General features: G+C 42.1%; 1 protein-coding gene across 1 annotated transcript in view; it reads right to left on the bottom strand.

The window, feature by feature from the left end:
- Positions 1 to 13,664, bottom strand: part of CFAP61 (cilia and flagella associated protein 61) — a 405,193-nt gene that overhangs the window by 225,124 nt on the left and 166,405 nt on the right. The window contains exons 13-15 of the mRNA XM_064276462.1: positions 13,319 to 13,396; positions 7,901 to 8,107; positions 4,786 to 4,920 (exon numbers count right to left, since the gene is read on the bottom strand). Coding sequence (XP_064132532.1) covers positions 4,786 to 4,920; positions 7,901 to 8,107; positions 13,319 to 13,396 — 420 coding nt within the window. The remainder of the gene's footprint in view (positions 1 to 4,785; positions 4,921 to 7,900; positions 8,108 to 13,318; positions 13,397 to 13,664) is intronic.

Genomic DNA, 13,664 nt, shown 5'->3' on the forward strand with positions numbered 1-13,664 from the left:
TCACATACCAGGAAGAAGCGGGCCAGCACTTAACTCCAAGAAGGGGGAGTGGGGTAAGTAAACCGTCATTTTTCTTTGTAGAAGAACAAAGGGGACATGCGAAGAAACCGAATGCACAGAATCCAAATGGAGGTCTCGGAAGAATTCATTAGTCAAGACGTAAACAGACCATCACTAATAAATAACCACACACACAAAACAACAGACGTCGATCACTCTGAAAGTATGATTTATCGGGGAGGATGACGGGTTGGTTTGGCCCTGAGAAAACCTGAACCCAAAAAGTGAGAGAGAGAAATGAGTTCACACTGAATCGTACAAACACCATAAACCAAGATGAACTAAAGTGACTAAAATGGTCGTTGTGGATCCTCGATTAATACTGAAATGAAGGGAAGGAGTTTTTTAAATTCAAAGCAGATTTCCTAGAGTTCAGTATAACAAACGGGGTTGCTATGAGTTGGAATCGACTCCATAGCAACAAAAAATAGGACAAATAATTATTTAAAATCCAAGTGCTGGGATGGAAATGGTAGTTTGGACAGAAACACTCTGCCTTCCCAATTTCTGCAAATAGGGTCTAACGACACCGTGGATAAGTTTTCTCCTGACACTGGGCTCCTGCTATCTGGGCAGCCAGCACTGGCCCCTCCTCCATCCCTGGTTTAATAAGCTTAATAAATCGGTCCCACGTTAATACTGACACTAGACCGGAAGCTCCTTGAGGGCAGAGACAGTGTCATCGTCATCTCTGAACCCCTGTAGGAAGGCAGGAAGGAAAGAAGACAGGTTTGCACACAGAACCACCCCCAAAGCAAGCATGGATCAACTTGCTCCAGGGTGTTTAATTAAAATGGCCATTCAATCAATTTGGCCAAACTTTAAGTGTTGCGCTCGATCATAGAATTCATGTAGGCAGGCTGTGCCTATTCGTTCTATAAAAGTCTTTATCAGAATAACGCACAGAATGTAAGTGCACAGGCCGAGATGGCTCATTCACGCTAGGAAGAGAATCATCCAGGTACATCCCATGTGGATTATGGGCTTGGTCAGGAAAAAAACCTCTTTCTTATCCATGAACTCAAACCAGTTGTGAAGATATAAACCTTTGGAGCCTACTTACGTAATGTGTGATGTAGTATGTTTTTCTACATTCTCTCTTATGACCTGATGTGGGGTAGGCTGTCAGTTAATAGAAATGATTGGGAAGGTATCGTGGTCAGGATACCTATCATTCAACCCAGGCAGAGGCTACCAGGGCCTTGGAATGGGGGCATATTTTCTGCCATGCAGTGATGAATTTCAATCACTGCTGGCTTGTGCCAGATTCAAATTGGCAACCCACTGAGATGAAAAGCTTTCTATCCCATTACTCATGCCTGGCATGATTTGTTCCTTTGAAGATTGGCTTCCTAGGTGAAAGCAAGGGGGTGGATGGTCTCTCTAAGATGGTTTAAACAGGATAAAAGGTAAGAGAGGCTAGTGGCTGGCGAGAGAAATGTGGGGATGCAGTGAGGAAGCCAAGGGGCCCACACAGAGTGCAATGCACTGGGTTGGGGAGCGAGATGTAAGATTTAAAGGGAAAACTGAAGTCAGTCAGTAATGACAATTGCTCATCCTTGTTCAGTTCAACTTACTCTGCTAAGAAAACATGCAGACAGCAATTTCTCCTAAAAAAGTCTATTTGGGTCACCTGATCTCAGATAGTCTAAAACACTAAAAAAAAAAAAAAAAAGCTATCTTATATTGTCAAAAAGAGAAAAATAATTTTAAGTAATATAATTCAGTATTTTATCCTTGATCAAGCTTTGAAGATTTACAAAATTTTTACTAAATCTTTACTAAAACCATTAAAACTAAACTCATTTTCAAGAATGAGTACAGTAAATAGCAGTAAAAGTGCTTCTTTAAGGTCAGAATTCACCAGTACCAATATATCCACCCCTCCCTTATTGACATGGTTAGATTCCAAAGACCAGGTTGTTATGCAAAATCGGTGTTATTGAAAATGGAGGATGAGCACATCAGATCACAAAATGGAGAATGATACATCATTACATAACTGCTGGATTACGGCATTCCATAATTGCCAAATTACATCATTACATAACTGCCAAACCACTCAGAATCATGGCCCAGTCAAGCTGACACATCACCTTACCCATCAAAGCCAGCAGTACTCTCGCCTCACACGTTGGTATTCATTACTGCCAGATGTACATCGTTAATGCACAAAACGCTCAGATGATAGGTTTTTTACTATTGTTGTAAATGCGAAATGTCAGATGATGAGATATTAGATAAGTGAGGAGAAGGTGTAAATAAAACAGTGCAATGCAGCAGGTAACAACACCACCCTTACCGTTTTCCCACTTGTCTGTAGAGTGGTGGCCTTCCTGAGTCCAGATTTAAACAACCCACCCTGTGCCTCAGCTTGAACAAGCCAGGGCTCTGGTGGGACATGGCAGGTGGAGATGGCCGTTGAAAAGATTACTAAATGTGAGCCATGATTTCAAATCATACCAATCTCGGCAGTAAGGTTAGGCCCATTTTAATTAAATAAAATGTTTTCTCTGGCCTTCTTTCTACCTGGAGCTCCAGCTCACCTCAAAGTCCCCCAACTCCGGAAATTCTCAGGGGAGGGGTCTCCTGAATGCTCGGAAAATCAGTGTTCTTGATATCCATGGGACAGCTGCTGGACTCCTCCACTCAGCTCCCTAGCCGAAGACAGCCCAGGCACATGTAACCACTGACGTGTAGGGCTTCTCCTGGTCCAGGTGTGCGGCCCATCTGTACTTGTAGGTGCCTCAGCAGTGGCCACAAAAGGACGGCATCTCTCATCCTTACCCTGGTCTGTTAGGGCAGCTGCAGAACACTGCCCGAGCATAGCATGTACATTTACCTGAAGCCCCTTCTCCTCGAGCCAGCTATGTAAGCTGTGCTCAGTGACAGATACAGAACACAGCCACCCCTCTGACACCAAGGCGCCGACCCTGCCTTTGCACTAAACTTGCGGGTCCTGACTCTCATTCCAAAGGAGGAGTCCATTCCCAGGAGCTCTGCTCAAACAGACCACCTGTTGGCCCCTCCCAAGGGCCCTCCAGGGGGGCTCAGGCAGCTCTTATCTCCAGAGCGGACAGAGCTTAGCTGCAATGCTGTGGTAGCTGCTACTTAAGAATATACCTGTCATCTACAGATGAAACGAAGTCTATCTGGGATTTACTTCACGGGTGGAAGGGAAAGCAGGTGGGGTATAGAAGAACCACAACTGGCCATGAGTTAAGGATTGTTGAAGCCGGGTGCTGAGTGTATAGGGCAGTTTCAGTGCCACTCAGGTGTGATCTGGGAAAGGTGCCCATCAGCCAGCTATTACTGGCCCATGCAGACGTAAGTACAGAAATGGAGAGAAACATTGAGAAGTTTTACAGCAATCTGACAGTGTAACTCCATGCTGTTAAATCCAATAATAAACTAATTGAGCTTAAATTTTGGTTTGTTTTTTAATCTCTCTTTTTTTTTTAAGTAATTTACTTTTTACCTGTGTCAGACTGTACATTAAAAAAAAAAAGAAAATGATCCCTTACCACAACCGGATTGAGAAGCCCTGATTATCTCTGCTTTTGTATGATCGACATTTTCCATAATAAAGAGTTAGGGGGTAGAAGAGAACTGTTATGTGTGTTCAGTCTGTACTCAAATAAAAATTTACAACTTATTAGAAAAAGAAATACAAACTTATCTTTTCTTTTTTTTTAAAAAAAAAAGAAATTTAGGACTTAAAGCAGCCTCTACTAAAGTGAGGGCCACCTCTAAGTGGGGCGTGGGTGGCGGCCACCTCCTCAGGGCCCTGTCTGTAAAATGGGGGCTGGCTGGCACCGTGGAGTGAGGCGCCCCCTGCAGGTGGAGGGGTTGGGAGCTGTCTATCAGGAAGGCTTCGCCTCTGAGGAGAGCCTCCTGGCTAAGCCTGGAGACTTCAGACTTCCCACTTCCCTTCCTTCTTCTCACAAGGGACAGGTGTTGGCCCACGGAGGGGTCGCTTTTTGTTTATTCCTTTTTAGCTGATTTTAGTGGAAGTGCATACAAAACTACAAGCCCATATATAAGTCACCTTGACAAAATTATGCTCTCAAGAAAAGTTCCTGAAGATGACTGTGTGACCACATACATGTGAATTCTCATTTAAAATGAGACCTGGGTTCTGTTGCAGTTCCTTTTCCTGTTCAGTTATAAGAGTGGCCAAGCCGTTCACTTTAAGGCCAGAAACCCCTGTCATCCCAGGGCAGGTAATGTGCTCCTGTTAATCACCCCAACTCCCCGCAGAGGCATTCAACAAACCCAGCTCGGGACTCTGAACCTAAACACCCCCAATGCAGTCAGCTCTACTTTCCCTGTCAGTTATGCCCAAAGAGCGAATGACCACTGACTGCCTTGGAAGCAAAACACCCATTCAAAGTGGGAATCTGCTTTTGAGGAAAGGGACAGAAGTCAAAAATAGGCTCGCCTGGAGCTTGACTCTAGGCTGTCTGTCCGGGGACACAGTAGCCACACGCAGTGTCATGTCCATGGTATCACCGTGGGGTCATGTGGCCACTGTTTTCAGGCTTGAAATAACCATTTGAGGGAGAGGGCCGCGTGGAGCCCACACAGGGCACCACTTGTGAGGGCATGAGCCAGGCTCCCTAATTAAGAAGCCGCCTGCTCCGCAAAGACAGTGCTGCCACCCCATCTGCCAAGCCCGCGAGAGCTGGCACCGCGCCTCCCTGCCTGCTGCCGCCCGTTACCCACCAGATCCTTGGAGACCTCCTTTGATGGAGCATTGATGCCAAGCTTTTCCAGAGGATAGACAATCTGTCGTCGTGGTCGCACGGGAACCAAGTAATGAAGGGCAGATGTCAGGGAGTGGGCGTAGGGACTCTGCAGCTGAAAGACAGCAAGCTATATTTTAGGGGAGAGAATGTCAGAGCAGCAGAACACAGATGTCTGCGTGCGGCTTCACAAATACAAAATCCTTAACACGGCCAAATAGGAGAGGAAAAAAATCAGCAAATAAACAAACACACTCTTGGAGCAGAGGAATGAATTGCAGATAATGCCTGACACTAATGAAGATAATTACGAGAGTAATTACATTACTATCTCTGTGGGAATGGCAGATAAACAAGTGGTTTGGTTTATGGGATTTTTCAGTACAAGTATTTTCCCCAGGAGGATATTCTTCTCCATAGTGATCATGAATCAGCTTGATTTGACCCCATTAAGCTGTGCTATCTGCGTCCTGTTAACCTCTGCCTGCCTTGCACGCACTGCTTTAAGAAGGCACGTCGACCTAGTGCGCATGTGAAAATCCTCCTGTTTGTGAAAGTCACTCACAGCAACTTCAACTGGACATTTGTCAGTAAAACAAGTGCTTTAAAATAAAAGGATAAAACTCGAGAGTGTGTGTGCGTGGGGAGGCGGGGGCTGGATCATTTTACTTTGACTTATATTAACAATAAATTATGAGCAGAATTCATCCTTTTTGAAATGGACTATGATAAACCATATCGTAGGAAGATGCTTTAAATATTAATTTTACTCCACTATTAAAACTGAACATGCTGATCTTTATTTCCTTTATGTTTATAAAATCTTAGGGTTTTGGCGAAACCAACTGGAAAGTATTGCAGCCATTTAAACCTCAAAAGTTAAATGGCGAAATCCAAACTTTTAAAGATACATTTTATTGAATTTTAGCAAAGAAAGTAAAACAGAACTCTAGATGCATTTAATAAATAAGATAGTTTATATGTGACTTATTTGATGTTCTGAAAATAGCTCCAGGCATTTCTAAAAGGGATTTCTAAAACCCTTCACCATTGCACTTCATACTCTGATTTTACAAACTGAAAAACAGAACCCAGGTATCCCCGTTCAGAGCCCTGTTTTTATGCCTGGGAGGTTTCTCAATACAAGCCATTGCTCACTTTAACTGTAGTCATCTGGGGGTTTATGGCAGAAGTTGGAGATTCTTGCCCAAGTTATCTGGTACTTCTTTTCATATTTGTTTAAACATACATGTGTAAAAGAACAGAAGGTGCAAACTAAGAAGAAATCTACTGCCAAATATGTTTCTATGTCCTATACATAATAATTCATAGGGTATTCCTAATTGTATCCCATTGAGGTAAATATCTAAAGAGTCAATGGGATGCCCGAGACATCATTTGTATTATGGATACAAATAGAGCTTCTACCACACCAGCACATCCCAGCAACATTATGAATAAAAACAAAGAATTTAATATCCCATCATGAAGGTCACAAAATTGTTATTTAGCCAAATGCAAAGCAAAAGGAAATTTTGCAGGGCTGAGATTTTCCAGCAAAACTGTTACCTCCCATGGCCCTGAGATCTAGGGCTTTTGCATGGCTAACATGCTGCAGATCGATAGGAAAAAACAGTCACTATGGAGATTCCATGTCTCACCAAAAACTTTTTCCAAGTTTCTTCTTCTTTCCTCCCTATTCCCCTGTACTTCTTGAGAAGGCTTTTGTTAAGTAGGCTACATTGGCAAAATTACTATTACATGTATGCACTAAATACACTTTAAATGGTTTTTGAGTTGAATAAATAAGGTTATTCTGAAATCTATCTTGCTCACTTATAGTAACTAAGGAGAAATGTGACAACGTCAAAGAATCTGGGCAGAACATGAGCAAGCTTTAGGCTATGAATGGGATGTGATGGGATGGGATGTCTTCTGCCCAGTCTAGTGGTTGGGCCCCACTGGCCCTTGAGTCTGCACAGAGTAGATGACTAGTGCTGTCAGCAGCTGTTCTAGGCATCGGGAATACAGCTGTGAACAAGGCAGACAGGAACCTCTGCCTTCATGGCAAAATATATAATATTAGGTAGTAAAAGGTGCTATAAAGGAAATGAAACCATGTGGGAGCAAAGTGAAGAACTTGCTGTTTGTGTGAGTACATATATATAATGTACACACATTATATATGTGTTCATTGCAAATTATTACTCCACATAAGTATAAGAGGTATTATATGGAGCAATGTAGGTACTTGAAAACCCTGGTGGCGTAGTGGTTAAGTGCTACGGCTGCTAACCAAAGGGTCGGCAGTTTGAATCTGCCAGGCGCTCCTTGGAAACTCTATGGGGGCAGTTCCACTCTGTCCTATAGGGTCGCTATGAGTCGGAATCGACTCGATGGGCACTGGGTTGGGTATGTAGGTACTCACTACATAAAGGTTACATTGGTATCATATATCTCCATCATTTTCGGTTACAGTGCTTATGGAGCCCTGGTGGCACGGTGGTTAAAGCTTGGCTCCTAACCAAAAGGTCAGCAGTTCGAATCCACCAGCCACTCCTTGGAAACCTTATGCGGCAGTTCTACTCAGTCATACAGGGTCACTATGAGTTGGAATTGACTAGATGGCAATGGGTTTGGTTTTTGGATAATGCTTGTCCGGAATGTTGTGAAAGCAAACTTTTTTTGAAGAGGATTAATTTATTTTATGGATTCATTAATAAAATGTTCTTTGTGTGAAAGAACATGATAGGATCCTTTTGGCATTGGAATTGCACTAATACACCATAAGAAATAATAATTTTATTTCCATGCCTCTTAGAACATTTTTGCATAGTTTTCAGTCCCTGTTATGTCAATATAGAAAAACCAGCAAACTGTGCTCCTCTTTACATTTGCTGTGATTGTTTCAGAAATTCAAAGCCTTCTGGAATTTCACTGCAGTATAAGAAAAGGGCTACACTCAACATGGCCATTTGGGATACAGATCCATGTGATAAGGAAAACACCGGGGGAGGAATGGATGAAGCACAGCCCCTGCAGAAGCACCCTGCGAGCCCTCGTGGTGGAAGATCCTGCAAGTCACAAACCTTTACCTTGCCGGTCCTACAGTGCGAGTAGACAGGGTAGTAGAGACAGGACTTGAAGCCTAAACGGAGAATCTCCTTCAGAAAAAATTTGGTGTAGTGCCGGAAAATGGGGTTCAGGGCAAAGTGATATAAGTGCCCATGTTCCTCGCGCTGGTGGTGACCGAAGTAGATGAAATCTTCAATATTATAATGGGACCGTATGTACTCAATATCCTAAAAAAGATGGAGGGGGATATTGAAGAATGTTTTAAACAAATTGTATGTATTTTATAATAAATCTCTTTCAAAAATTACTTTAAGTACAATAATAAGAAATGCGTTCTCTCCTGGTATTTACCACCTCGTTTTTCACCGTTAATTTTTTTAAAAATTAAAAATTACATTTTCTGAAAGTTACTTGCTCTGATGGCTTGTCTTTGGAGGGCAGCTAAACATCTTTTGAACTTGTCCCTTAAGCCGCGGCTTAAGGAGCCTTAAGTTCTTCCTATTGACCAGGTGGGAAGACAGTATTTCTTTCCCACTGTCAGGCGGGTGAGCATCAGTGCATCAACGCACTGACCCAGCATGTGTAACACTCACAATGGGACCACCAAACCCAGGCTGAAACCGTGGCACCCCACCCCCAGACCAGTGCAGCACCCACGGCCCTGCCTGCCTGTCGCAGCACCTGACATGCCCCTGGACCCGCGCCAGGCACAAGGTCATACCCCTAGACCAGTGCAGCACCCTAGGCTGTGCTCCCAGGCTGGCACCTTACTAGCTGGCTGGCCCAGCACCTCTGACACCCCCACCCAAGCCTACATGACAACCACACACAGCCTCCCCCAGCACTAGAAGCACCTGAACCCAGAGAGGTGAGGATGAAGTAGTGCAGGCCAAGGCACTTAAGGAAGCTGTCCTGGTTATAAGTTCAGCTAGGACAGAGGATCCTGTGAATCCTTGAAAGAGACGAGGAGCAAGAAGAGCAATCTAAAGAAAAGGAGAAGAAGCTAACCTCCTGATCTATTAGAGAATAAATAAATAAATCTTAATGTCCTATAGACAAAAACATATGAAGAGACAGGAAAGGATGACACAAATGAATGAAACGAGGGGTCAGAAATAGTCCCTGAGAAAGAACAAATAATGGAGTTACTCAACAAAGGTTTCAAAACATTAACACTAGCAATGCTCAAAGAAACATAGGGAAACACAGAAAAAGACCTAAAGGAAATCAGGAAAACAATACAACAAAAATTCAGTAAAGAGAGAGAAATCTAAAAAGGGAAAACAGCAGTACACAATACTGGGGAAGCCAGCAGAACTTGTCCAAGGCAAGGTTATGGAAGCTCCATAAGCACATCCAGACTCCCAGAGGGACCAAATTCCTGGGCTGAGGGCTGTGGGGACCATGGACTAGGGGAACATCTAGCTCAACTGGCATAATATAGTTTATAAAGAAAATGTTCTCCATTGTACTTTGGTGAGTAGTGTCTGGGGTCTTAAAAGCCTGTGAGCAGCCATCTAAGATACTCCACTGGTCTCACCCATTTCAGAGCAAGGAAGAATGAAGAAAACTAAAAACATAAGGGAAAGATTAGTCCAAACAACTAGTAAACCTCAACTACCACTGTCTCTAGCAGACTGAGTCCAGTACAGCTAAATGGTGCCCGGCTACCACCACAGACTGGGATCGCAATAGAGGGTCCTGGACACAGGTGGAGAAAAATGTAGAATAAAATTCTAACTCACAAAAAAGGGCCAGACTTACTGGCCTGACAGAGGCTGGAGAAACCCCAAGAGTATGGCCCCTGGATACCCTTTTAGCCCAGTAATGTAGTCACACCTGAGGTTCACCCTTTAGCCAAAGATTAGACAGGCCCATAAAACAAAACGAGACTACAGGGGCACACCAGCCCAGGGGCAAGGACTAGAAGGCAGGAGAGGACAGGAAAGCTGGTAATAGGAAACCCAACTTCGAGAAGGAAGAGCGTTGACATGTCATGGAGTTGTTAACCAATGTCATAAAACAATATGTGTATTAACTGTTTAATGAGAAGCTAGCTTGTTCTGTAAACCTTCACCTAAAGTACAATTAAAAAAAAATAGAAATACTAAAGCTTTAATGTAAAACAACAAAATGAAGAAAACCATGGAAGGCACAGGAATGGAAGTGAAATGACAGAAGGGAGGATCAGCGAACTCAAACACAGGGTCTTTGAGTTGCTCAGTCTGAAAGCAAACAGAAAAAAGAATGAAGAAAAACAAATCCTAAGGGATATGTGGAAACCCTGGTGGTGTAGTGGTTAAGTGCTACAGCTGCTAACCAAAGGGTCGGCAGTTCGAATCCACCAGGCGCTCCTTGGAACCTCTATGGGGCAGTTCTACCCTGTCCTACAGGGTTGCTATGAGTTGGAGTCGACTCAACAGCACTGGGTTTTTGGTTTTTAAGGGATATGTGGGACACTATTAAGAGGAATAATTTACACATTATGGGAGTTCCAGAAGAAGAGAGGGAGATAGGCCTTGAACAAATAATAGCACAAAACTTCCCAAACATCATGACAAATGGGAGTTTTCCCATCCAAGAAGCACAATGAACTCCATACAGGATAAAGTCTAAAAGAAACTCACTGAGACACATTATAATCAAACTGTTGAGAACAAAGGACAAAGGGAAAATTTTTGAGAGCAGCATGAGAAAAGAGATAAGTCACATACAAGGGGCCTCCAATAAGATTAACTGCCCACTTCTCTACATAAACCATGCAAACAAGAATGCAATGGGACAACATACTTAAAGTGCTGAAAGAAAAGAATCATTAGCCAAGGATAATATAGCCAGCAAAATCATCATTCAAAAACAAGGGTGACATTCCCAGATAAACAAAAATTAAGGACATTTGTTACCACCAGACCAGCCCTTCAAGAAATACTGAAGGGAGTCTTCCAGAAAGAAAAGTAACAACACTTAACGGCTACCTGAATTGATACATATGGGGGTGAGGGGGAAGGTGGGAGGGACCCCATTAAAAGGAAATCACTGACAAGATAAAAATCAGACATAAGATACTTTCGGTTGGTAAATACAAAGGGCATGTACTTCATGCTTTACAATGACAAAATTATAGGGAAGGACAAAGAAAAGGAGGGAATAGGCACTAAATATATATATCATCAAAATAAATTTAAACTTAGATTACAGGGAAACCAAGATAGAAAGAATGCGATTGATGACAACATCAAAATAAAAGGGAGGATGATTAACATAGATATAGAATTTACGTATGTTAAGGAAGCTAAGGAAACCCTAGTGGCATAGTGGTTAAATGCTACGGCCACTAACCAAAAGGTCGGCAGTTGGAATCCACCAGGCTCTCCTTGGAAACTCTGTGGGGCAGTTCTACTCTGTCCTATAGGGTCACTATGAACGGAAGTTAAGGCAGTTTTAAAATGTAATAGGATGTTTTAAATGTAAGATATTAAATGTAAACCTCATGGTATCCACAAAGAAAGTAAAGAAACCTATTCATCAAAATAAAGAAGGGAAACAGAAAGACTCAGCAAACACAAAAACAACAACAATAACAACAGGAAAAGAAAATCTATATTTAAAAAGAACTCACCAAAGAAGGTAAAGAGGAACAAAGAAGCCATTAATCTCACAAAAACTTAACAACAAAAAGACAAATAACCTAATTTAAAAAATGAGCAAAGGACATGAGCAGACACTTCACCAAAGAGGATATTCAAGTGGCCAACAAACACATGAAAAGATGCTCATTGTCATTTGAGAGATGCAAATCAAAACTACAATGAGATACCACCTCACCCCTGCTGAAATGGTATTAATCAAAAAAACAAAACAAATGTTGAGGAGAATGCAGGGAGACTGGGAACACTTATCCACTGCTGGTGGGAACGTAAAACAGCAACAGCTTTTGTGGAAAACAGTATAGTGATTCCTCAAAAATGTAAAAATAGGTATGACCCAGCAATTCTGCATCTAGATATATACCCTAGGGATCTAAAACTAGTGACACGAACAGACATATGTACTCTGACGTCCACTGGAGTAATATTCACAACAGCAGAAAGGTGGAAACAACCCAAATGCTCTTCAACAGATGGATAAACAAAATGTGGTACACGCATATAACGGCTACTGCTTAGCCTTAAAGAAAAATGAAGCCCTGGTCCATGCTACAACATGGATGACTCTCAAAGACATTATGCTGAGCAAAATAAGTCAATCATAAAAGATTTTTTTTTTTTTCACTTATGAAATAACAAGAATAGGTCATTATATAGAGACCAGTGGTTACTAGTGGTTACCAGGGGAGGGGCAGGAGAGAGGGAAAGAAGAAATCACTCACTGGGAAGTAGTGAATTTTTGTCTATGATGATGGGAAAATTGGCAGCTAAGGGCAATGGTGACACAACCAGACTAACACAACTGTTACTATTAAGCTGTACACAAGAAGGGGAAAAAAAAGGTGAAAATGCAAATAAAGCATTTTATGTAATTTCACAACTACAACAGCAGGCCCCCGCCCCAACAAAAAAAAAGGGTGTGCCTGTTGATACTGCTTAGGTACAACTAAATACTTCATGAGATTAGTTTTCTTGGTTCAAAGGTTCAGGGTCATGGCTTTGCGGGTCTATTACATTAATTAGCCCAATGTTGTTTTTAGAGTCTCTGTTCTACATCCTAGTTTAGTGAGCAGTGCCTGGGGTCTTAAAAGCTAGCAAGCAGTCACCCAAGGTACAACAATTGGTCTCTAGTCACCTGGAACAGCAGAGGAAGAATGAGACCCAGGAATCCGAGAAGGAAATGGACTCATGCTTAGTTGCCTCCATAAACTACTGACCTCCATTGCCATAAGCCCAGAAGAAATGAATGGTGCCGGCTACTATCACTGAGCATTTTGATCAAGTACCCAACAGATAGATCCTGATCAAAAGGAAGAAAAGCATGGAACAGAATTTAAAACTAATATGGAAAACAGACTTCCTGGATCCACTGAGGCTGGGGGAACCCCTGAATCTAATGCCTGGAAATAATCTCTAAACCTTGAACCAAAAGTATCCCATAAAGTCATTGTTAAACTAAACAACAGTTCAGCCCAATTAATAAAGGATGTTTGCCTTGAGCACAGAGCTCTGATAAAGAATTAACTATATGAGTTTAAAGTGACAGCAATTAACCTAATGCACAGGTGAGAACCGTAGGAAACAGAGAGCCTGAATGAATGATGATGAAACAATACGGGGGGTAAAGACAGTGAGGATGGTGACACAATGTGAAGTGTGTAACCAATGTTATTGAACTGTGCATGTAGAAATTGTGATTGGATGTATGTTTGCTTGTGTATATTGCCACCAAAAATAAATAAGACACCCACTGAAATAAAAAATAAATTAAATATCCATTTCACAGTTTACCATTTCATTTCTTATCACTGCAATGCCAACTATTTGTTCTGCAACTTCGGCTACAAATGCCTGCATTGGTGTTCCTTCCTGAAAAACATAAGCACACGTTTTAAGACTCTTAAAAACATCACTGCTGATGTTTTTATAAACAGTCAGTAATGGATTTTAACCATGATCACGTCATGATAATGACAGTTAGAGACAACGTCTATCAAACACTTACTATGGGCCAGGTGTTAAGTGTTCTCCCTGTGTTCATTTAATCCTCACACCAACCCTATGAGGTAAGAACTATTATTATTATCTCTATTTCATAAATGAGAAAGCAGGCTTGTGAGGCTGAGTAATTTGCCTA

This window comes from Loxodonta africana, chromosome 24, assembly GCF_030014295.1.
Source record: "Loxodonta africana isolate mLoxAfr1 chromosome 24, mLoxAfr1.hap2, whole genome shotgun sequence".
In the NCBI taxonomy this organism is placed as follows: Eukaryota; Metazoa; Chordata; class Mammalia; order Proboscidea; family Elephantidae; genus Loxodonta; species Loxodonta africana.